Genomic DNA, 25,898 nt, shown 5'->3' with positions numbered 1-25,898 from the left:
GACTCCATCCCTCTCTCTGGCAACTGTCTGAGGCAGAACCAGACTGTTTACAATCTTGATGTCCTATTTGACACCAAGATGAGTTTCCAACCCCATATTTGTGCCATCACTGAGACTGCTCATTTCGACTTCTGCAACACCCCCTGACTCTGCCCTTGCCTCAGCTCTTCTGCTGCTGAAACATTTTCACGCCTTTGTTACCTCTAGTCTTGACTATTCTATCACCATCCCGGTCAGTCTCCCATGATCTACCGCCTATAAACTTGAGGTTGTCTAAAACTCTGCTGCCCATGACCTAACTCACACTTTAGTCTCATTCACCCACCATCCCTGTGCCCATTGATATTGGCTCCTGATTAAACAATGCCTCAATTTTAGAATTCTCACCCTTATTTTCAAATGCATCTATGGCCTCTCCCCTCACTATTTCTAATCTTCTCCAGGCCTGCAATTCTCCGAGATATCTGAGCTCTCCAGTTCTGGCCTTTTAAGCTAACCTGATTTTTGATTGCTCCCTTTCCTCCTTTTAATATGCTACCTCAACCAAGTTATATTGGCAATCTGCCCTCATATGTCCTTCTCCCACTCAGTGTCAAATCCTGTGAGTGCCCTGGGAAACTTTGCTCTGTTAAAGGCAGTATATAAATATCTGTTGTTATAATCAAACCTTCCGTAATGTATAGTAATGAATTATGTAATATCAAAAATATAATTCATATAGGATGCGTTAGGTGCGGAAATAGTATGAAATACTTTACAAGGGTATAAAAGGGTACAGAAAAAGTGGTCCTAATGGCAAAGCATACAGGCTTCCCAGTCCAACCTCTTGGAGAATGGTGTCTGATGACAGACTGAGAATATAATGCAACAAAGAAAAGTTTTGATCTGTTGGAATTAATATAAATCCTTTAAAAGTTTGTTAACCCCCTCAAAAGATCCCCTAAACTCCATTGCACAATGTAAATGGCTGCTTTGTGAATGCTTTTTGAAGTTAAGTGAATATAAAGAACCTCTGAAGAACACAGTGTGGCTGAAATGCTGATGAGAATCTCAAAGGTGTCAACAGCCTGTCAACACTTTGATAGCTCTACAATGAGTTGCAGCATTGTACTGAAAAATGAGTTTTCAGCTGTCTCCAGTTTAATCTCTGTAATATTATATTATATTTTAAAGTCGATGGAACATAGGGTTTGTACGATTAGCTGTGTGATGTTATATGGCCTGTGATATGATATGATTATCATAAGCCATTTTCCTATTGTGAACTAAGACACCTTGTCACTTGCCATTTCAATTCATCATCTTGCCCTCATGCCCACACTTCTGTCCTTGGCCTACTGCAGTGTTCCAGTTAAGCCCAATGCAAACTGGAGGAACAGCACCTTATCTTCCGATTTAGGCATTTTACAGCCTTCTGGACTTAACATTGAATTCAACAACTTTAGACCACAAACTCTTTCCTCTGTTTTGATCTTTTTAAAATTATTTTCCCCAAACCCCTCTCCCACCCCCCGCCACCTGTCACTTATCTGTAACTTGTTCTTATGATTTGTTTTTGCTGAGCGCCAACCCTTGTTCTACTAGTAACACATCCTGCTATCTTACCTTTATGCCACTATTAGCACCTTCTTTAGCTTTTAACACTACCACTTCTATTTTGCTCCACCATCTCCTCCCCTCTTCAACAGTATAAAATCCATCAGATTTCTACTTCTCTTCAGCTCCGAAGAAGAGTCATATGGACGTGAAATGTTAACTCTGTTTCTCTCTCCACAGATGCTGCCAGACCTGCTGAGTTTTTCCAGCATTTTCTGTTTTTATTACATCCAAAATTATGTTTGTTTTGCAATTATCAAAGATATTGCCTGTATATAAATAAAATGAAACATGTAAAACACAAAAGTCCTTTAGTCCAAAGTGATACTGTCTTTGTTGCCTTGTTGTACTCTCCCAGTGCCTTCTGCCAATGTCTTGAAATGATGGGGACTGTCCAATTAAGAGCTTGACAAAAGACAATTGACCCTTCCAAACATGAATTACCCTAGTTGTATGGAAAATATACAACATAATAACTACTATCTGAGATTTTCCTGCATCCATCACCCAATTTTAAACAAATTTCATCAGAAATATTTTCCTCTGTGAAATCTTCCATCTTCTGGATTTAGAGGGTACGCATTGAAAATTCGACATAAATTCCAATGTGCATAATTACAGTTAAAAAGGGCAATTCATAAACCTGGTCTGTGCTGAGTCCAGCAGAGAATGAAAGATAGAGATTTCATACAGTGAAGTGCTTGCTCTAAATAGAGTACTGCCATTAGACTGCTCAAATATTAACAAATGTAATGGGAAATAATAGCTCAAGAAGGGGAGAAATGATATGCATAAACAAGGGGTGTTTGCTGGTTTGTAATTCCATCTCTGCATATGTTGGAGAATTTTACTTTATATATGGATTGACTTCTGAGATGTTGATAGCTTACGATGTCTGTGGGTATTAGTTGGTAAGATACGGACATAGTGAAACTATTTTTTGTGCAGTATATTTTATTTATTTAAATAAATGATTATATTACTGCCAACAAAAATCTATCAATTATACCTTGTTCAATATATATATATATATATATGTGTCGAGCATATAGGTTCACATTTATGAAGAGAAATGAGTTGAATTACCTATACACCAGCATTGCCACAAGAACACCTAGGAAAGCTTTCAAAACTACCAGAATGATGCCGGTCTCCAAAACATATACCAATGAAGTTACAATACACATTGGAAAGAAAAATCAGGACCCCAAAATGATGAAGGAAAATAGTCTATATTGGTGGCATCAGTGATCATGAACAGACCAGTGTGAAGCTGAAACAAAAACAGAAAATGCTGGAAAATCTCAGCAGGCCTGACAGCATCTGTGGAGAGAGAAACAGAGTTGACATTTCGAATCCATATGACTCTTCTTTAGAGCTACATAGAAGTAGAAATGAGATTAAGTTTACACTGTTTAGGGGGGACGGAGCAGGTGAAGCTGGGTAGAAGGCCAGTGATAGGTGGGGGCAAAGGAGGGATTGTCAAAGATGTCATGAACAAAAGGCCAAAGGGAGTGTTAATGGTAGTGGTATGGGCTAAAAAAGATGCTGATGGTGGCATTAAGGTGAGAAAGCAGAATGTGATAATAGCAGGACAAGGGTAAGTACTCTGAAAAGAACAACATGAAGGGCCTTGGTGAGACCACACCTGGAATATTGTGTGCAGTTTTGGTCTCCTTATCTGAGGAAGGATGTTCTTGCTATAGAGGGAGTGCAGTGAAGGTTTACCAGACTGATTCCTGGAATGGCAAGAGGAGAGATTGAGTCAGTTAGGAGTATATTTGCTGGAGTTCAGAAGAATGAGGGGGGATCTCATAGAAACCTATAAAATTCTAACAGGGCTAGACAGGGTAGATGCAGGAAGGATGTTCCCGATGGTGGGGGAGTCCAGAACCAGGGGTCACAGTCTGAGGATACAGGGTAGACCATTTAGGATTGAAATGAGGAGAAATTTCTTCACCCAGAGAGTGGTGAGCCTGTGTAATTTGCTACCACAGAAAGTAGTTGGGGCCAAAACATTGTATGTTTTCAAGAAGGAGTTAGATAGCTCTTGGGGCGAAAGGGATCAAAGGATATGGGGGGAAAGCGGGAGCAGGCTGTTGAGTTGGATGATCAGCCATGATCATAATGAATGGCAGAGCAGGCTCAAAGGGCCTGCTTCTGTTTTCTATGTATGTTTCTATATAACAAGTAAGAGACGGCCTTTGTGAGGTGGGGTGGGGGGGGAAGAGATCAGAAATAGGATAAAAAGGGGGGGATGAAAAGACATGGGATAAAACAATGAATGAATGAAAATAAAAGTGAATAAAAATAAGTGGATAAAAAATAAAAATGAATATTGAAAAAAGGGATTAAAAAAGGGGTGTAGATAGAGGAGAGAGTTTATGGTCTGAAGTTGCTGAAACCAATGTTAAGTCTGGAAGGTTGTAAAGTGCCTAATTGGAAGATGAGTTTGTGCTGGGCTTCACTGGAACATTGCAGCAGGCCAAGGATGGACAAGTGGGCATGAGAGCAGGATGGCATGTTGAAATGGCAGTCAACAGGAAGGTCTGGGTCATGCTTGCAGACAGACCAAAGGTGTTCCGCAAAGCAGTCACCCAGTCTGCCTTTGGTCTCCCCAGTGTAGAGGAGACTGCATTGGGAGCAGTGAATGCAGTAGGCCAAATTGAAGGAGGTGCAAGTGAAGCGCTGCTTCACCTGAAAGGAGTATTTGGGCAGTTGGACTTTGAGGAGGGATGAAGTAAAGGGGCAGGTGTTGTGCCTTCTGCGATTGCATGGGAAGGTGCCATGGGAAGGGGATGAGGTGTTGGGGGTGATGGAGCAGTGGACCAGGGTGTCCCGGACCCTATGGAATGCTGACGGGAGCCGGGAGGGGATGTGTTTGGTGGTGACATCATACTGGAGTTGGCGGAAATGATGGAGGATGACCCGTTAAATGTGGAGGCTGGTGAAAAGTGAGGACAAGGGGGACCCTATCATGGTTCTGGGAGGGAGGGGAAGGTGTGAGGGCAGAGGCGTGTGTGATAAGCCGGACATGGTTAAGGGCCTTGTCAAGTGGGTGGGAAACCTCGGTTTAGGAAGAAGGAAGACATGTCAGAAGCACCATTTTGGCAAGTGGTATTATCGGAACAGATGCGACGGAGGCGAAGGAACTGAGAGAATTTGATGGAGTCCTTACAGGAAGCCGAGTGTGAGGACTCAACTCCCAGTGTGAAGCTGGTTTGAAAAGATAATGGAACTGCATTGAATTGAATGGAAAACCTACAATACATGAAAAATTAACCAAAGAATGCTAATAAGTACAACAAAAATGGTGGTATAATATAGATCATGATGATTTGGTGCAGCACAAAGGAGGCACGTCTAATTTCAGAGCTTTGTTGAGTCTCAGTTCTACACTTTACATGCTGAACAGTTCTAAAAGTGTATTGCAGTAAACAACAGTATGCTAAAGTGCCAAGCAGCCTTCAGTAGCTGTTAGCTGTCACAGTTATTAGGCTGTAAAGCTATTAGTAGGATGTTGTAAGAAACCTAGGTGTCTCGTGGGATATGAACCTTTACCAGAAGCAGCAAATGAAGAAAACTAGCTTAACTGAATTGTGTGAAACAGCGGCTGATTAGAATAGAGATTCTTAACCTCTAGCTAGTAACAAAGGATTTTTGAAATCTCTGATCACAGAGAGACACCACATGTTACCTGCATCCTACTCTGTGGATGATTCTCTCGGCCATAATACATTACATTTTAACGATGTGATACGTTGTAACCCCTGACACTGAGAAGGACGAGCGGCAATATCATGGGAACGCTATCACCTGTAAGTTCCCTTCCAAGTTACACGTCCTCCTTATTTAGTCATTTACTGCCACTCCCTCATCATCAATGGAGGAAATTCCTATCTAGAACACCATTGCCACAAGTACTAGCAGAAAGCAAAGACTCATCACCACCACAGAACAACTAGGGATGGACAATAAATGCAACCATGCCTGTATTGGTTACATCCCATGACAAAATTTTTAAAACTTGCAGCTGATGCTTGAAGCAATGTTTTCCACATCTGCACATATGCTGCAAAGTTCTGTAAAGACAGAGGACATTCGAAATTGATAAATGACAGTGTAAAACGGTAAAATATTATTGATAGATTTTACAGGGTGTTCCTGACTTCCCAGTCAGTATATCATGTCTAAAACCATACAGCCCTTGACTGTACTGTAAAAAATTTTATTTGCACATGTTTATTGTGTTTTATGCTCCAAAATTTGATATGTTACGTAGGGGTGCTTGTTGCATGTAAATTTATAAAGAAGGAAAAAAATGACAGTAATTCATTAGGTATATCCTCTTAGAAACTATTAAATGTTTTTCAATTGTAGCCAGAGCCGATCCTTAGGGAACAGCGAATTGGGGCAACCACCCCGGGCCCTGCACTTTGGGGGACCCCACACTTCGACATCACGGGTGTCAGATGTAATACTTTGCACGCACCCATTGGAATGTGCGTGTTTGTTGCGAATGTGTACTTTAAAAAAATCCACTAAGAGTAGTGAAACCATGGGCACCTTGGAAGTGATGCCTTTAGCTTCTCACAGAATCTCACTCAACTTGGGATGGAACCGGAAGACGCCATGGGAGTTACCTTTGACTGGGTGCAACCTTTGGTTTCCAGTTTAGTTTGAAGGTGTCGGTTTAATTAATGCAAAAGAGCAGTCCTTTTGTTATTTAGAACACAATGGCTGGCACTAGCAGAGACAGAGACAAATGGAGAAAATATAGCGTAGGTGTGGAAAAAAAGAAAATAAAGTTGAGAGAAGAAATGGATAAACCCTGAAAGGTTCACCAGAAAAGTTCATAGTTTTTAAAAGTATTTTGGCTAGTGAGGAAAATGCTGAATTAACGGACTCCAGCGAATGTATCACAGCTGAGGAAGAGGGCATTAGTGCAAAATGTCCAAAGGTTGATGAAACAACCAATACTTCTGATGCTGTTTCCACTGAAGAAGAAATGCTTGATGCAGCAAATTGGCCAGATTTGACAACAAGACGATAGAGATTTTAGTGGAGAAAGGGCCTGCAAAAATAACCGGTAGTGACTATACTATGTCTTTCCAAAGAATAATGAGAATCGAAAGTTTTGAGAATACATATATGCATGGAGAATGCCAAATGGAGATGGGGTTGACAGAAATTGGCTGGTGTACTCAAAGAAAGCTGATGCAGCTTTTTTCCTTCTGCTGCAAATTGTACAGCTCAAAAAACAGCACATAAATTAGTAACAGAAGGCTGCCATGACTGGAAAGTCAATGGCACATTGCAATCTCACCAATTATCTAATGAGCACATTCCAAACGCAACAAAATGGATTGAAATAAAGCGAAGATTCTCTGCAATGAAGACAATAAAATGAGAATGAACAGAGAGAAATAAACAAGAAGAAGAAACATTGGCAATCAGTATTATAGCAGTTGCACAGTACCTAGCTGAGCACAACTCAGCATTTCGTGGAACAAATGCAAGGCTTTATGAACATAACAATGGCAACTTTCTAGGATTAATTGAGATGATACCTAAATTCGATCCAACGATGCAAGAATATGTCCGACACATCAAAAACAAAGAAATCCATTATCATCATCTTGGACCTCGTATTCAAAATGTGCTGATCTTGATGATGGCGTTGCAGGTGAAGGGAAACGTTATTGAAAAGGTGAAGACTACAAAGTACCAAGAGTAGATGTCCCTTGTGCTTCATTATGTTGAAATGACTTCTAAAGAAGTGAAGGTAAAGGAGAATTTTATTGACTTTCTTCCTATACAAGACACAAGGAGACAAGGTTCTCTCATAGCTGCGCTGGATGGTCTTAGCTTCCATATTACTGATTGTAGAGAGTAGGTATATACAACAATGGGGCAAATATGGAGGGCCAGACACAGTACAGATGCGCATCCATCAACTCAACTGCTAAGCCTCTTTTACTCCATGTGACTGCCACAACTTAAATCTGATAATATGGTGATATGGCAAAGTATAGTTGTACAGTGAGTTTACAATATATTTGCAGTTTCAACTAATAGCGGGCAAATATTGAGAACAAATGCTCCCTCTCCAACTCCAAAGCCGTTGTCAGACACTTGGTGGGATTGTCCAATAGAGTGTAAAAGCAATCCGTTACCAGACAAGTGATGTTAGGAAGGCCTTGTTTAAAGTTGCTGAAGAATGCGATGTTCCAAAAGTTAAAAGTGAGGTTGAGTCCTTGGTCAACCACAAACTTGAAAATTTTGAATTTCTGTTTGCAATGGTTGTGAGACATGACATCATGTTTGCCGTAAAGACTATGAGCAAGACGCTTCAATCCAGGGAAATGCAGCTTGATGTGGCTATCGCAAACATCAAAGGACTCAATAACTTTCTGAGAGAATACAGGAACACTGGATTTACCTCAACAAGAACACAGCAACAGAAACAGCAGCTGAAATGGGCGTTGAACCTAAATTCAGAGAACATGTGAAATAAAAGAGAGGTGAGGAGGAGCTGGAGAATTCGCCCGAGAAAGTATTTGAAACCAATTACTTTCTGGTCATTGTGGATCAGGCTCTCGTGTCACTGACCACATGATTCAAACAATGCAAGTATACGCCGACAGATTCAGTTTTCTGTATGATGTGAAGAAACTCAGAGAAAAGACACGAGATTACATGAGAAAGCGGTGCATGTATTTGAGCATTGCATTGTCTGACAAAAAATGTTAACGATATCGACAGTGCGGACCTTTTCTCAGAGCTTCAGGTGCTACAAGAATTCATCCCTGAAGGAACAAGTATTGCAGTTCAAACCCTTCAGTTTTTTAAAACCCTTGAAGTTCCTTCCCAAAGACAGCAATAGCATGTAGGATGTTGCTGACAATCCCAGTCACAGTGGCTTTAAGGCAGTGAAGTTTTTCCAGATTAAAAATGATAAACCTGAGGAAAACTGTGTCTCAAGATAGGCTGGGTGAACGAGCGATTCTGTCCATCGAGAAGGAAATAGCGCCTAATCTGGATTACCACAATCTGATAGCTGAGTTTGCTGCAAGGAGGTCTAGGAAGGTGGACTTCAGAGTGTAGGCTGCACGACACTGATCCTGACGGTGGGGTTCATTATTATAATACATAAGAAGTACAATATAGTACAACTACATTGTAATTATACAGCTGGGCACTATCAATATTTAACCTGCCGGCTGCAGCTGCCCTTGCCGTTCATTGTAACCAGATTTCACCTGTATAAAGATGTTACAGTGGGCCCACGCACTTTGATTTGCCCCGGGCCCCGCAACCCCCTAGGGACAGCCCTGGTTGTAGCAGTGTTCTTCAAATGTTTTTGTGGATGCACCTTGTTTGTGTTGGTAAACACATCAAGATCCTCCCAGAGGAAATCTTCTCCTATTGTGCTGGGTTTTTTAGACAAAACGAGAGCTCAAAATATTTACAATGAAAATCAAACATTAGTTTCAACACTCTACTTCCCCTTGGGCAGAAGGTTAAAATGTAGCTACGTAACAGCATTACTCCGTTGGCTCCGAGTTCCACTTTCTGTGGAGCATTGTTAATTGTTGTGACGTACTCAAAAAGTGTAATTAATGCATTGTGACCTTGAAATTGCTTCAGTGACTTTACTGCAAGTTTGTGCTAAAATCATTACATACTAATCAGACATTTTTTACATTTCCAAATGATTATTGTGCTACAATAGCTTGCTCACTCAGCCATGTTATACAACTAAGTACTTCTAAATGGTTATCACAAATCTGGCAATCTAACTGATAAATCTCTGTGAAGTCTATGTTCTTAAAATAGTATTTAAACTGCAAAACGTACATTGGCTATTCAAACTATAATCTAATAAGTATTGTGTGCAATCACAATGACTACTACAATAATGGGTCTTTAGATAACTCAACACTTCACTGTCATTTCCTACTTGATCTGCTGTATCATTTTTCCAGTATTACATATTATAGATCTACTTTTTTAGCATTTAAATACTCATTTGAAATGCCACAAAGTGCCTCCAATTGGTTTTGGGCGATACAAGTAAAACTCCTCTGAAATTCCTAAATTGGCTGATGGCTCTGCAGACAAAAGGGGCATGGAAGGGTCACAAGTAGTGGTAGAGTGGAGGGCAAACATTGGTGCATAGAGCTGGTGAGATTTGCAGAGATGAGGAGGAATGATCTTATGTATATTTTGAGATGGTTTGTGGGAAGTACAAAAGGACAGACAAATTGGGGTAGTAGGAGGAGGATACAAAGAGAGAGCACACCAAGGTTGAAATCACAATGGATATTATTGATAACTAAGACAGTCTTATATGTTGTAAATAGGATAGGAACTGGCCAAGATACTCAAACTAGGAGCTATGAACTTGACATTGGTGTTAAAGGGCCTTAAAGAGGAAAAGGAGATTGTAGGCTGGTAGTTTAAGAAACAAATGAGGTGAAGGAGTTATTTTTGAAGAAGTAAGGTGTAGGGATGGATTCTGAGGAAGGGAACCATTAAGGATGTCAGCACACATCAAGTAGAGGTAGTTGTATGGAGGGAAGCTGGTTGAGAGGAATAAAGGGCTTTCACGGAGGAGACGATGATGACCAGAAAATTGAAGAAAATGCATCTGTGAAGAATAGAAATAACTGGAATCACTGAATTATTATATGTAATGTTGTTTTGGAAAGACATTTCGTTTTTAACTTTTTCAAAACTGGAGATTACATACAATAAATTTGAAGTAATTAAATCTTGTGTTTAGAGTACCTGATTTGGATGCCAGTTTGTTCAATCTTGCTAGAATTTTATATAGAATCGATCAGAAGTTGCAAAATGGCGTATTCAGCATGAGGTTGCAAATGTGGGACAACTTCCCACAGGCAAAATCAAATTATTTTTATTGCTGGACACAAAAAGTGAGCAATGCCTCTTGTTGGTTGTTTATAATTTTCATTGGGTAACTAAAGGCTAGGATTGATGACTAAATGTCGGTATTGATTATAACTAGCCATCGTTTGAACAATTACTCTGAAGAAGAGTCAGACGGACTTGAAACATTAGTTCTATTTCTAGCTCCACAGATCCTGCTGGATCTGCAGAGTTTTTCCAGTATTTTCTGTTTTTATTTAGAACAATTAGCTTGTGCAAAGGGTTTGTTTAGTTATATATATATCATTGAGAAGTTAAACATGATATTGATGTTGTAAATTAAGTCACTGGGTTGCTTTGTTCCATTAGTCCTGTTTCACTTTCGGGGCAGAAACAGAAAGGACATAGCTGGGAATACATGGTTTCATCATTCATTACCTGAGGAGAGTGTAAAACAAAATTTGCATTTATATAGCACCTTTCATGATGACAGGATGTGCCAAAACATTTTACAGTCGATAAAGCATTTTTTGAAGTGTTCTTAGTTAACGCACAGCAAGCTCCCAAACTACAATGTGTTAATGATCAAATAATCTGTTTTTGTGATATTGATTGGCCAGGACACCAATGATAACTCATCTGCTTTTCTTTGAAATAATGCCATGGGAGGGCAGACATTTAATGTCTCCTCTGAAAAACAGCACCTCCAGTACTGCACTGTTGTGTGAGCTTAGATTTTGTGCTCAAGTCTTGGAGTGGGACTTGAAACCCCAACCTCTGACTCAAAGGCAAGAGTGTTACCAACTAAGCTACAGCTGAGACACAAAATAATGTTCCAGATGGAACCTTTCTCCAGTTTTATTTTCTCTTATTTTTCAGTATCAGAACATTTATCACTGTTTAACACATACAAAAAAACTGCCACTACAGATTCTGGAAATTTGAATAAAAACATAACAAATGCTGGATACAGTCAACAAGGCAGACAATGTCCATGGGGAGGGGGATGTTAACCTTACCTTCCTCTCTCCTTGGATACTGCCTGACTTGCTGAGGTGTTTCCAGTATTTTCACTTCCACTTTTTAAATCAGTCTTTTAACATTATTTGCTTTCTCCTTTTCCCAGCTTTGTAATGTCAGAATATTCTAGTATGACAGATATGGAACGAGATCAGATCGATCAAGATGCCCAGATTTTTATGCGAACATGCTCTGATGCCATCCATCAGCTGAGAGCAGAAGGTAAAGATAAAAACAGTGTGAATCTGAAATTTTACAAAGCCTTTTGAAAAATTGGCCAAGTAGCTCAACTCATGTAAATGCGCAGCTCGGATTACCTTCTTAGAATCAGAGAGTCATTAACAGCACTGAAGGATGCCATTCAGCCCATTAAGTCCATGTCGGCTCCCCACAGAGCAATCCAATCAGTCCCATACCCATGCTCAAACCCCAGTGCCCTGCAGATTAATTTCCTTCAAGTGCCCATCCAATCCCCTTTTGAAATCATTGATGGTTTTCGCTTCCACCACCCTCATGGGAAGCGAGTTCTGGGTCTTTCCTATTCGAGACTCCAGACAGAATCCATAATACATGCCCTCCAAGTTGAGAATGGGTCCTGACCCCCAAAAAAACCCCACAAAAGCATGATGGCTAATTAGATTCAACGAAGGCTAGTGTGTCATAAAGAGAAGGGGCACAGTGATACTTTCCTGATGCTGGATAAAAAGAACAATGCTGGGCAGTGGGGTGGGTTTTTTCAGAGACATTAAAACAAGCACCGATGGTTAGCTATTTACAGGCTATTAGTTTTATTGAATGGCCTAAAATATTTTTAGAGTGGTGCGGGAAGAGGTGCGGAAATTTTGCAGGACTTTTCAACAGATGGCTAAGTATATGAGGAAGAATGCACGGCAGAGCAGAGTGTCAGTGGTTTGTGAAAGAAGCATCTTGAAAGGCAAGCAGTCTCTTTTTTCCACATCAGACTTATTTTCTGAAGTCTCCATTCGCTGCTGCTTCTGGAGTTACAGGAACAGAAGTGTAAGGACAATTCCCATTGCTATTTAATTGACAGTTTGGTATGGAAGGAGTTGAGAAGGGGTTCAGGGAAAATAAAATTAAAAGTAAGAAGAGCAAAAATATGAGAAAAGCCCCAAATTGCGTTAATAAATTCAAATTTCCTATAATAAATATAAATTTCCTGTAAGAATTTCCTGGGGCAGAATTTTACGGCCCGCGGGAGCATGCCTGACCTCTCAGGCATAAAATAGTGCGCGATGACATCAGGCAACGTCCCGACGTCAGTGCACGATATTTCAGTCGGTGGACGCGGGTGAGAGTTGGCAGCGTGCCTGCTGATAATTAAGAGGCTTGTTAAGGCCATCAAAATAGCAATTGACGGTGACTTTTCACTGCCCGTCCAATCTTAGGGTTGGCGGAGGGGCGAATCAGCCAGGCGGCCTTTGCATTTTTGAGGAAACCTCATCGAAGGGCAGGTTTTCAATATTAATTTTTAAAAGATTAAAAATGTTTGGACAGAATTTTTATAACCTCTTTGTCTAGGTGAGTGAGCCCAATGTGCGAACGTTTTTTTCTGCATTTTAAAATCTTCATTTGATGGTTTTAAATTATTCAGCTCCTTGAAGCAGCTCTCTGCCTTCAGGGAGCTTTCATTGCATACTCCCCCGTGCCTGCACTGACTTCAGCGCTCACCCTCCTCCCACCCCCACCCCTTTTCAGCGCGCCTTTCACGCTGGCTGGCCATTAATTGGCCGGCCAGCGTGAAATTGCAGTTGGGAGCCGATCACGGGTGGCAGGCCGTTCCCAGCTCCATCCACCGCACCCGCCCAACAATCCAAAAATTCCGTCCCTTGTCTTTGCTCTCCACATATGTATATCATTGCCGTATGGTTAGATGCAGAGTAAAACCCACCACACTGCCCAGCATTGTGCTTTTTCCCAGCATCAGGAAAGTATCATTGTGCCCCTTTCCTTTTTGTCACACTAGCTCTCTTTGAATCTAATTAGCCATCATGCTGCGGTGGGGTTTTTTGAGGGTCAGGACCCATTCTCAATTTGGAGGACAACTATTATGAATTCGGTCTGGAGTCAGGTGTGTCTCATTGAGGTTGACTGAACCAAATCTTATATTCATGAAAAAAGAAACTCCACATTAATAGTTGTCACTTCATCAGTACTGAGATCGTCCTGGTCAAACTCACTGTTCTTTCTGACCGCAATTGTAGCAACTTAAACTCTCTTACTCCTCCTCATCACCTCACCCAGCCATTTACAAATGTTGGTTTTCACTCACTCATCTGTAATTTGAACTGATTGTGTCTTTCTAGCTGATCATATATACCTGATCCATGGAAAAAGCTGAATAGTTAAAATAATTTATCAAGTGACGTTGTGTCGAATTTCTGTCAGAACCTCTTTGCACAAAATGAAGGATTCGGGAGTTCCTAATGAATGTTCTGGTTAACTGATGCTTAAACTATATGCCGGATTTTTCAAGAAGATAGTTAGGCCATGTGGTTATTGTTTATTTAATATCACAGAAAATTGTGGATAATATTTGCATTAAAGACTTGTTATTTCTGTTACAGCATCCAAGAATGTGATTTCTCCCCAAGTGAAGGAACACAGAGAACATGTATTGGATTTGCTTGAAGTTTACCTGAAAAGTAATTTTTATTTATATTTTGATCAGAAATGTGGGAAATGCTTCATGACTTTAAGAAACACTACAAAAATGATTATCTGAAATATTACCACATTAAATTGCTTATAAAGGATAATAATGGTATATTTTACTTAACTGCATTTTTACAATGAAACCTAGAGTGCATGATCCCAAAATAATCAGTAATAGAGTGTGGCTAGAAACCAACACAGGAGAGTTCTGAACACACTAATGCAAGCCAAAGTAATTGCAAAATTGCGGTCAAAATATATAGAAAGGATAGTCATAATAGGTTAAATTACTAAAAGGGTGTTACATTTTTCATTTTTTGACTTAACATCAAAGACCAATCCTATGAAGTGAGCTCTTTCTTCTTACTAGCGGGAGTTTAACTTTATGCATGCAATATCTAACAATGTAGTGAACCCAGAGGCCAAGCTAAAATCCACATCATTGTCTTTCGGTTACTGGATATGTCAGGAGCCCTCTTGTAATTTCTTTGACTTTCAAAAATGTCAGAATAGACAATTATCAGCTACTGCTTAGTTTATGAGCTACAAAACAAATATATTAATAATAAATAGATGAGCAAAGACAAATAATTAATTTACCATTATATGCAGAACATGCTAAAAAGAAAATAATTAACAATCAGAAATAAAACTGAACCTGAGATAGTCTTTTGGCAAAAACTTTTATATGGGGTTTGGATTCTTAGTTGCATGGTTCTTCCAGATGTGCCTCAGTCCTGTTATCTTAGAAATACATTCCCTTAGATCTAACCCAGGTCCCCTTTGAAGTTGACTCAGAACAAAGGATTTCAATATACATAACCCTAGTAATTGCATCATCTTTGATTTCCTAGGAGGAAATTGCCTGTTTCTAGCTGTTGGGAAGGACTGAAATGCTTCGCTTTGAATATAAATCTTCTTATTAAACAACAAGGCATGAAAGCTCCTCTTGCACATCCTAAAATGAAAGATCAGAGCAGAACTGTTGCAAACTTACTTTTAGCTCTACTGAAATCCATAGAAAATTGGCAAACTCCTATGTCATGCAGTACGCCCACAGAATTTCTAGGCACTCAACAGGAGATTAAGCACTTTTCAGTGAACCATTCACTACCTTTCCCAAAAGCTGTAGAATGCCAACATTAGCTGCATCACCCCCTACTCCACCTCCCCACCCCCCCAACTCTGCCACCAACCCTGTCTCCCAGTAAATGCTCTGCAGTCTAGGAATGCCCCAGGATCCATAAATTGATGCTGAAACTGCACCATTGTTTATTGGAGGCAAGCACTCTCCCAAACACTTTATAAAAATAGTTGTAATCAAATCAGTATACAAAGGCATCTGCTCATGTATGCACTGTAAGCTCATTGTTAATTTCCTGTCAATGACATTGTTATGGTTAAGAGAAACAGGTGATGGCTATTAATTGGCTTTGCGCACATATAAGTAGGGGATAGCTGGGAAACTGGGCTGAATGGGTGGAGAGCTGTAGAGTCAGAGGGGAAAAGTTTCCCCCTGTCGGGGTGCAGGGGGTGGGAGTTGTGCTGGGGCGGACATGAATCTTATCAGTGCCCCCTATTGGGGCCGCGTCACCATTTTACGTGGGCGGGCCAATTAAGGACAAAACAAAAACAGAATTACCTGGAAAAACTCAGCAGGTCTGGCAGCATCGGCGGAGAAGAAGAGTTGACGTTTCGAGTCCTCATGACCCTTCGACAGAACTTGCGTTCGAGTCCAAGAAAGAGTTGAAATATAAGCTGGTTTAAGGTGTGTGTGTGGGGGGCGGAGAGATAGAGAGACAAAGAGGTGGGGGGGTGGTGTGGTTGTAGGGACAAACAAGCAGTGATAGAAGCAGATCATCAAAAGATGTCAACGACAATAGTACAATAGAACACATAGGTGTTAAAATTAAAGTTGGTGATATTATCTAAACGAATGTGCTAATTAAGAATGGATGGTAGGGCACTCAAGGTATAGCTCTAGTGGGGTTTTTTTTTATATAATGGAAATAGGTGGGAAAAGGAAAATCTTTATAATTTATTGGAAAAAAAGGGAAGGGGGAAACAGAAAGGGGGTGGGGATGGGGGAGGGAGCTTACGACCTAAAGTTGTTGAATTCAATATTCAGTCCGGAAGGCTGTAAAGTCCCTAGTCGGAAGATGAGGTGTTGTTCCTCCAGTTTGCGTTGGGCTTCACTGGAACAATGCAGCAAGCCAAGGACAGACATGTGGGCAAGAGAGCAGGGTGGAGTGTTGAAATGGCAAGCGACAGGGAGGTTTGGGTCATTCTTGCGGACAGACCGCAGGTGTTCTGCAAAGCGGTCGCCCAGTTTACGTTTGGTCTCTCCAATGTAGAGGAGACCACATTGGGAGCAACGAATGCAGTAGACTAAGTTGGGGGAAATGCAAGTGAAATGCTGCCTCACTTGAAAGGAGTGTTTGGGTCCTTGGACGGTGAGGAGAGAGGAAGTGAAGGGGCAGGTGTTGCATCTTTTGCGTGGGCATGGGGTGGTGCCATAGGAGGGGGTTGAGGAGTAGGGGGTGATGGAGGAGTGGACCAGGGTGTCCCGGAGGGAGCGATCCCTACGGAATGCCGCTAAGGGGGGTGAAGGGAAGATGTGTTTGGTGGTGGCATCATGCTGGAGTTGGCGGAAATGGCGGAGGATGATCCTTTGAATGCGGAGGCTGGTGGTGTGATAAGTGAGGACAAGGGGGACCCTATCATGTTTCTGGGAGGGAGGAGAAGGCGTGAGGGCGGATGCGCGGGAGATGGGCCGGACACGGTTGAGGGCCCTGTCAACAACCGTGGGTGGAAAACCTCGGTTAAGGAAGAAGGAGGACATGTCAGAGGAACTGTTTTTGAATGTAGCATCATCGGAACAGATGCGACGGAGGCGAAGGAACTGAGAGAATGGGATGGAGTCCTTACAGGAAGCGGGGTGTGAGGAGCTGTAGTCGAGATAGCTGTGGGAGTCGGGTTTGTAATGGATATTGGTGGACAGTCTATCACCAGAGATTGAGACAGAGAGGTCAAGGAAGGGAAGGGAAGTGTCAGAGATGGACCACGTGAAAATGATGGAGGGGTGGAGATTGGAAGCAAAATTAATAAATTTTTCCAAGTCCTGACGAGAGCATGAAGCGGCACCGAAGTAATCATCGATGTACCGGAGAAAGAGTTGTGGAAGGGGGCCGGAGTAGGACTGGAACAAGGAATGTTCCACATACCCCATAAAGAGACAGGCATAGCTGGGGCCCATGCGGGTACCCATAGCCACACCTTTTATTTGGAGGAAGTGAGAGGAGTTGAAGGAGAGATTGTTCAGTGTGAGAACAAGTTCAGCCAGACGGAGGAGAGTAGTGGTGGATGGGGATTGTTCGGGCCTCTGTCTTTATGGGGTATGTGGAACATTCCATGTTGCAGTCCTACTCCAGCCCCCTTCCTCAACTCTTTCTCCGGTACATCGATGATTACTTAGGTGCCGCTTCATGCTCTCGTCAGGACTTGGAAAAATTTATTAATTTTGCTTCCAATCTCCACCCCTCCATCATTTTCACGTGGTCCATCTCTGACACTTCCCTTCCCTTCCTTGACCTCTCTGTCTCAATCTCTGGTGATAGACTGTCCACCAATATCCATTACAAACCCACCGACTCCCACAGCTATCTCGACTACAGCTCCTCACACCCCGCTTCCTGTAAGGACTCCATCCCATTCTCTCAGTTCCTTCGCCTCCGTCGCATCTGTTCCGATGATGCTACATTCAAAAACAGTTCCTCTGACATGTCCTCCTTCTTCCTTAACCGAGGTTTTCCACCCACGGTCGTTGACAGGGCCCTCAACCGTGTCCGGCCCATCTCCCGCGCATCCGCCCTCACGCCTTCTCCTCCCTCCCAGAAACATGATAGGGTCCCCCTTGTCCTCACTTATCACCCCACCAGCCTCCGCATTCAAAGGATCATCCTCCGCCATTTCCGCCAACTCCAGCATGATGCCACCACCAAACACATCTTCCCTTCACCCCCCTTATCGGCATTCCGTAGGGATCGCTCCCTCCGGGACACCCTGGTCCACTCCTCCATCACCCCCTCCTCCTCAACCCCCTCCTATGGCACCACCCCATGCCCACGCAAAAGATGCAACACCTGCCCCTTCACTTCCTCTCTCCTCACCGTCCAAGGACCCAAACACTCCTTTCAAGTGAGGCAGCATTTCACTTGCATTTCCCCCAACTTAGTCTACTGCATTCGTTGCTCCCAATGTGGTCTCCTCTACATTGGAGAGACCAAACGTAAACTGGGCGACCGCTTTGCAGAACACCTGCGGTCTGTCCGCAAGAATGACCCAAACCTCCCTGTCGCTTGCCATTTCAACACTCCACCCTGCTCTCTTGCCCACATGTCTGTCCTTGGCTTGCTGCATTGTTCCAGTGAAGCCCAATGCAAACTGGAGGAACAACACCTCATCTTCCGACTAGGGACTTTACAGCCTTCCGGACTAAATATTGAATTCAACAACTTTAGGTCGTAAGCTCCCTCCCCCATCCCCACCCCCTTTCTGTTTCCCCCTTCCCTTTTTTTTCCAATAAATTATAAAGATTTTCCTTTTCCCACCTATTTCCATTATATAAAAAAAAACCCCACTAGAGCTACACCTTGAGTGCCCTACCATCCATTCTTAATTAGCACATTCGTTTAGATAATATCACCAACTTTAATTTTAACACTTATGTGTTCTATTGTACTATTGTTGTTGACATCTTTTGATGATCTGCTTCTATCACTGCTTGTTTGTCCCTACAACCACACCCCCCCCCCCCTCCACCTCTTTGTCTCTCTATCTCTCCGCCCCCCACACACACACCTTAAACCAGCTTATATTTCAACTCTTTCTTGGACTCGAACGCAAGTTCTGTCGAAGGGTCATGAGGACTCGAAACGTCAACTCTTTTCTTCTCCGCCGATGCTGCCGGACCTGCTGAGTTTTTCCAGGTAATTCTGTTTTTGTTTTGGATTTCCAGCATCTGCAGTTTTTTTGTTTTTATCTCTGGGCCAATTAAGGCCTGCTCAGTGTGACACACATCCCGAAGTGCTGTGTGCTCTCTGTGCGGACGGCGGGAGGGGATTCCCTGAGCCGTTTCCTGTGCTCTTTCGCACATCAACGCGAAAGAGCACAAAAACCTCCCTGAGGCACCTCCGTGCCTCAGGGAGATTAGTTTGACATGTGTAAATTTAAATAAAGGAGAAAAAAAACTTTTAGAACATGTTCCCTCATGTGACAATGTCAAATGAGCTGGGATATGTCAAAGAATTAATGTAAAATTTTTTATTAGCTTTTAGTACTTCATGAGGTTTCATGAAAAATGAGAAGGCCACCTTAAGGTTGGACAGGCAGTTCATTTAATTGAGTTAATTAGGTTTTAACAGGTCTTAATAGGCTTTTGACAGTTCGGCGGATGAAAATCTAAATGACGTGCAGTGATGTCGGGATGCCTGCCTGACGTCACTGCATGTCATTTTACGTGTCGCTGAGCGGGCCACGCCCCCACTCGCTGACCGGAGAATTCAGCCCATAGAGTTTTACAGCACAGAAACAGGCCCTTCGGACCATCATGTCCATGCCGGCCATCAAGCACCTATCTATTCTAATCCCATTTTCCAGCACTTAGCCCATAGCCCTGTATGCTGTGGCATTTCAGTTGCTCATCTAAATACTCCTTAAATGTTGTGAGGGTTCCTGCCTCTACCACTCCATCAGGCAGTGTGTTCCAGATTCCAAGTGCCCTCTGGGTGAAAAAATTTTTCCTCAAATCCCCTCTAATCCTCCTGCCCCTTACCTTAAACCGATGCCCCCTTGTTATTGACACATCCCCCAAATGGAAAAGTTTCTTCCTATCTACCCAATCTATGCCCTTCATAATTTTGTACACATCTATCAGGTGCCCCCTCAGCCTTCTCTGCTCTAAGGAAAATAATCCTAGCCTATCCAGTGTCTCTTCATAGCCGAAATGCTGCAACCCAGGCAACATCCTGGTGAATCTCCTCTGCACCCTCTCTAGTGCAATCACATCCTTCCTGTAGTGTGATGACCAGAACTGTACACAGTACTCCAGCTGTGGCCTAACTAGCATTTTATACAGCTTCAACATAACCTCCCTGCTCTTATATTCTATGTTTTGGCTAATAAAGGCAAGTATCCCATATGCCTTCTTAACCACCTTATCTACCTGTTCTGCTGCCTTCAGGGATCTATGGACATGTACAGCATAGTCCCTCTGACCCTCTGTACTTCCTAAGGTCCTACTATTCGTTGTGTATTCCCTTGCCATGTCCTCCCGAAATGCATCACCTCACAAGACTGAACAAGTCAATAAACTCTCAATGAAGAAAATTTGTGTCTTGTTTTTGGCTTCATCAACCAGATTAGATTGTAGTAACACCCATATCCCTCCTCAGTAGTTATTATAAAATATTAACCAAAATCCTTATCCCCTTAAATGAGTTGACACTGATGGCCGCCATATATGTCATGTAGAGGATAATGCCAGATTCGGAGTGACGTATTGAACATGCTTCAGTAGTGTAATGGAACTTACTCCCTTCCCTTGATGTAAAAAGAAGCAATTTGCCCAGATGAAATGGGGACTTCAGACCCCCTGAATCATGAGAATAGTTTTTGAGAATAAACTCCTGTTCAACATCCCCATCAACAATCTTCAATGTACAGTGGTAACTTTAAATTTCTTTTCACCAGAAATTGACATAACCATTGAGCCCTAACCAATGATTAGAAATTAAGTTTAGATATCAGTGACCCCAGATTGGAGAAGCAGAATGCTTCTCTGTTTGAATGGAGACATAATACTTCCCAAACTTGAAACCCATATGATTACACAACATTTTCCTCTCCCCTCACACAGCTAAATGCTGAACTGATTAGACAGAAGAATGAACCAATACTTGGTTGGAAAAGATCAAACTCTTCATGATGAATACAAGCCCTCATTTTCTTTACTTAATTAAACCCTGTCACTTTACATTTGTCCAGCAGTGTAAACATTTTACAACATTGAATTTTTCATTTTGATAGTTTGATTTAAGAATAAATGAACAAAATTTTGACAAAATATTGTTTTATTTCGCAAATGGCCAATCTTGTTTTTGATTGTTGGAATTATAGAGGGAGACCGGCACCTCCCAAGAGGAGTAAAAGTTGGGACTCTGGCAGTCCCCCAGGGCCACTGCCACATACAATACCTCCTGGTGGTTGACTGCGGAGGAATGTTGGTGGCGATCTGACTGTTTGTCATGCCCATCCTCTCAGTCTGACAAAACTAATTTGCATAGGATTGGGAAACAATTTTTAAATCCAGAAAAAATGAAATCTCATTCCCCATTTTTAATGTCCATTCTTTAAGCTTTTGTGTACTTGGTAAAGCAGTACAATTTGAATCCTTCCTTAACAATAAAATGCTTGTGTTGCTGAATATTGCAGATTTACCCCCAAAACTTGTCATTTAAAATAATTGCCTTTTTGTTCAGATTTAATGTATCTTATCTTTGTAATTTGGCAGATGTATGTAAAGTGTACTCTGAACAAAGGGCAATTCGAGTCAAACGAGTAGTGGATAAGAAAAGATTGTGAGTATAGTAAAATAATAATGCTCAGTTTTATTCTTAAAGGACAACCTGCAATTTGGGAAACTATAAATTAACTGAAATTGACCCTCCTGAGAATACTGTAATGTCATATTGTCTCTGTTCTATCATTATGTTGGTTTTCATTTAATTATTCACTGTTAAAGATGTTGTTATCATCAGTTGTAATGCCATGAAGGTAACGTTGGGCAATAGCTCAGTATTTGAGCTAAACTTTCAATTTAATAAAAAGTAGCTTCTGGCAGGGTATTCATATTTGACGAGTTCTTTCTATCAATTTATTGCCCGAACATTGAACAGAGACCAAACAAAATGTTACTCCACATGGAGTGAGGGAGGGAAAATTCGGAGACCATGTCACCACTGGACTATTCCTTGCATTCTTGACCAGTAAGACATCATCTGTAGAGGGCTTCCACTTAGCACTGAAACGTCATGCTGAGGTTGTGCGTAGTTTCTCATAGTGATAATAGGAATTTTAAAACCCCCAGAAATCATGGATGAGTTTGTGTTGGGTGAGATGTGAACATTTTAAAAATCATAAACTCAACACCAACACACATCCAAACCAGCCCACGCCCAGCTTTAACAGTAATGGGCCACCAACCCATTCCCAGGCTGGTTATTTCAGTTGGTTAGATGATTAGCATGTGGATCAGATTAATGGCAACAGCATGGCATTCGATCCTCATTCCGGCTGAGATAGATTCGAGGCCTTCTCCCTTACCCTACCCATAGTAAGAAAAAACCACAGCACTTTGCTGTAGTTCAGTGAATGATCACCAAGGACTTGCCTTCAGGCAGAGAACTCAAGAAGAAGAATCAAGATGTCTGAAAATTCAAGACTAATTCGTTTATGATACCGCCATTGCAAGTTCACCACTGAGATCAATTTGTTGTCGTGTTTTCATTAGAAATGTTGCTGCACTTGGAGTTATAGCAGTTCGATTGGGCCAATTTCAGCGCAGATAGAACTTTGTATTTGCGCCCATGAGTGTTCAGTTCACATTGGTCCACATTGAAAATGAATATGAAATACCTCTCTCTGGTCATGTTAATGCCTTTTGGGTGAATAATTAATAGTGGTTTGCTGCTCTGAGTTTTTTTGTAAAGTCATTGTCTGCTTTTCTTCTGTGTCTTTTTTCTTTTTACACGTGTTTTTAAAAAAAACAGAAGACATGCTAATTGTTCCAGATAGTTGTATATTTTTGCTTTGCCTGGATTTGGTTATCATATGAAATGGTTCATTTGAGGCCATGGCCAGTGTTTCTGAAGTATTCCCATGATTTCCACAGTGTGTTTATTCAGTTTTGAAGCGGTTACTATGGTTAAGATCTAGTTTTAGCTAAATATTTAGTTCCACATGGCAACTTTGATATAGCAAACTGAACCAGGATATTCAGACAAGCAAGGGGCTTGTGTGGTTATAAGGAATGAGTATTTTATGTGTAACCAAGGGAACAAATGAAAGTGACAGCTGAAAAATAAGTCAAGAAACCTATTAAAGCAAGGAATGGATTTGTAAGTGGCTAAGAAATGTAATACAGAAATGGAATTTGAACAGAAGAAACAAATTAAATGAAATAATAAATCAAATTAAAATGTGCACAACAGCACAGATGGCTCACTTGCTACAGTAGTTTGTAGCAGAGCCATACAGATCATTAATAATTGCTTTTCAGGTATCATTTATTTTATAACATTAGAAGTGAAGATAGCCTCTGAGATACAGGAATATTAAAGATGGCGTGATTAAATTAGATAATTTGTGTATATTTATGGAAATATTAATATTATTTTACCTTTGACCCTTAGAAGCCATTTTAACTTGTGAATAAGGAAATATAGGGTTGGGTAACCTAATCTGTTGTTGTACACTGTTCTGATAGATTTATTTTTCATAGGTCAAGACTTGAACCTGAACAGCATAGCAACAAGATGTTAGTATCATCCTCAGAGAGTATTCCTTCCATCAAGCCTGAAAATTCAGAGGAGCTAGCCTTAAAAGATGAAAGCAATGGTTTGTAACAGAAATGTAGTGAATTGCATGCGATGGTTTGTGATGATAGGAAGGCAGAGGCCATGTTATCTTCCCATGCAATGAAAGTGTATTAATAGTTACTGGTAGAAAATGGACACAAGCATAGAAATTTGAAGTACCAGAGAACTGAATTTACCAAATAGAATGTAGCTAAAGCTAGTAGAATCATAAAACTTTTATCTTAATTATTTGCATGGTGTACGGCATTTAAAGATTTGTGACATACTATGCAGTACTAATTAGAGAAAAGAGGTGCTATAATTACCACCTGTCCCCTTTTTCATGAATTAGTGAAAGATGGTCACCACCTTTCCAAAATGTAGTTTAGTTTTACACTTGTACAGGTAACATCCATTTACTACTTAGCTCTCATTTGCACAATTAATTTGAGAATCTTAATCATTTTAATTCAGGTCTGAGATATTTTGGGCAGGGGTACTTAAAACTGAAAAAGAGACCAAGTGGGTGAATTGAACTGATTAGTCTTTTTGAAAGAGGCATATTTTCCTTGCGTGTCTTTAATCTCTTTGAAGCTGGCAAAGTAATGTTGAAGTACATAAGTTTATGTTAGCTAGTATAGATAAGGCTGGCAAAATAACTTTCCTCTTACAGTTCAGTTGCCTGATAAGCAAATTTTTGTCACCTTCATGGAATTTCATTTCTAGTGGACTGATAATTCATACCAGAGAAAAATTAAACAATTCACAACCGTTTATCCAACTAAATTGATGTAGCATTCTGGAATCTAAAGCTATTTGACTTAATATCAATCTTAAAATAGCATCAGAAAAAACTAATTTCAGGTGTGTTTGCTGTTTAAAGCAGTGGTACAGAGTTTACAGATCAATGTTATATACTAGTCTCATAACCATTGGCGACAGCAGTTGCTAATCCTAATTAGATCAGAAAACAATATTCAATCTCAGTATCTTGTCTTCTGTTAAAGTAGTACTTAATCACAACCCTATTTAAGTCAACTAAACAAGTCCTAGGGTGGGCTAGTTCAGGACTTCAGGTGAGAAAGCAAAACATAGCTAGTCAGTAGGCCAAGATGATCAGGAGGTATCCATTTTTTAAAAAGTAAAGACCAACCACTAAATCGTTTGAAGAGCAAAAGAGGAAACAAGGTAAAACGGGAAGGTGCAATTAGATAATGCTAAACTTTGATTTTGAATAGCTAAAGCTAATAGAAGAAAGGAAGATGAGACATTTCACAGATTTGAAGGAATCAAAGTGGCCAATTAATGAAATTTTATTTTTGTACAGGGATGGTATATGAAGTAGGAATGGCTTTTGGGATGGTGCATTTGATGCATAAAAGGAAATGTTAGGGAGCCTGGGCTGTAGTGGTCCTGATAAAATTGAGAGTTTGGAAGCTGGAAGTAAGGAAGGATTCACCTAACAATTGAAGAGCTATCCAAAAGTACAAGATGTTGGAAGAGTCTCCCAAGATAGGGAACAATAATTATGTCCTGAGTTTTGTAGAAATTGGGGAGCTGTTGAATGAATAGAAATGTTTACCATCTAAAAAGAATCTGAACTTCTTGAAGGTAACATTAACGAAGGAGACTTGGAGGTCCTTTTGAGGTCAGAGGAGATAATTAGACCCAAAATGTCAGTAATTAAAGATGGAGTAAGACAGCTTGAAGAAACAGCATAGCACATGCTTAGAAACATGTAGTCCTGAGTGATTAGAAGAACACTGAGACTGACCTCCGGTTTAGTGACCATTTTAATGGAGATAAAAGGATTATTGGTTATAATGATAAAATAATTAGAGCAATGAATAGATCAATCTTTGTTTGCAAAGATGCTCAAAATTTCACAGGTTTCTTACTTTCCATTAAATGGAATTATGAATATTGCAGTTTGGATTTTAAACACGGTTTCCCTTTTAATATCACTTGCCTTGATATTTCCATTGCCTGCTTGCCTGACATCCTGTACTGTATGAGCTACATTTTACTTAAGGTAGCATTGTGGCTTCCTTACTGGACTAGTAATCTCGGGGCCTGGAC

General features: G+C 41.0%; 1 protein-coding gene across 1 annotated transcript in view; it reads left to right on the top strand.

Annotated features, from left to right (window-relative positions):
* stx18 (syntaxin 18) overlaps positions 1–25,898 on the top strand; it is a 159,454-nt gene that overhangs the window by 106,934 nt on the left and 26,622 nt on the right. Inside the window, exons 3-6 of the mRNA XM_041187975.1 lie at positions 11,618–11,733; positions 14,097–14,174; positions 21,755–21,821; positions 23,744–23,859. Coding sequence (XP_041043909.1) covers positions 11,618–11,733; positions 14,097–14,174; positions 21,755–21,821; positions 23,744–23,859 — 377 coding nt within the window. The remainder of the gene's footprint in view (positions 1–11,617; positions 11,734–14,096; positions 14,175–21,754; positions 21,822–23,743; positions 23,860–25,898) is intronic.

This window comes from Carcharodon carcharias, chromosome 1, assembly GCF_017639515.1.
Source record: "Carcharodon carcharias isolate sCarCar2 chromosome 1, sCarCar2.pri, whole genome shotgun sequence".
Classification (NCBI taxonomy): Eukaryota; Metazoa; Chordata; class Chondrichthyes; order Lamniformes; family Lamnidae; genus Carcharodon; species Carcharodon carcharias.
Note: the sequence above shows the minus strand (reverse complement) of the source record. Positions and strands in the feature narration are given on the sequence as shown.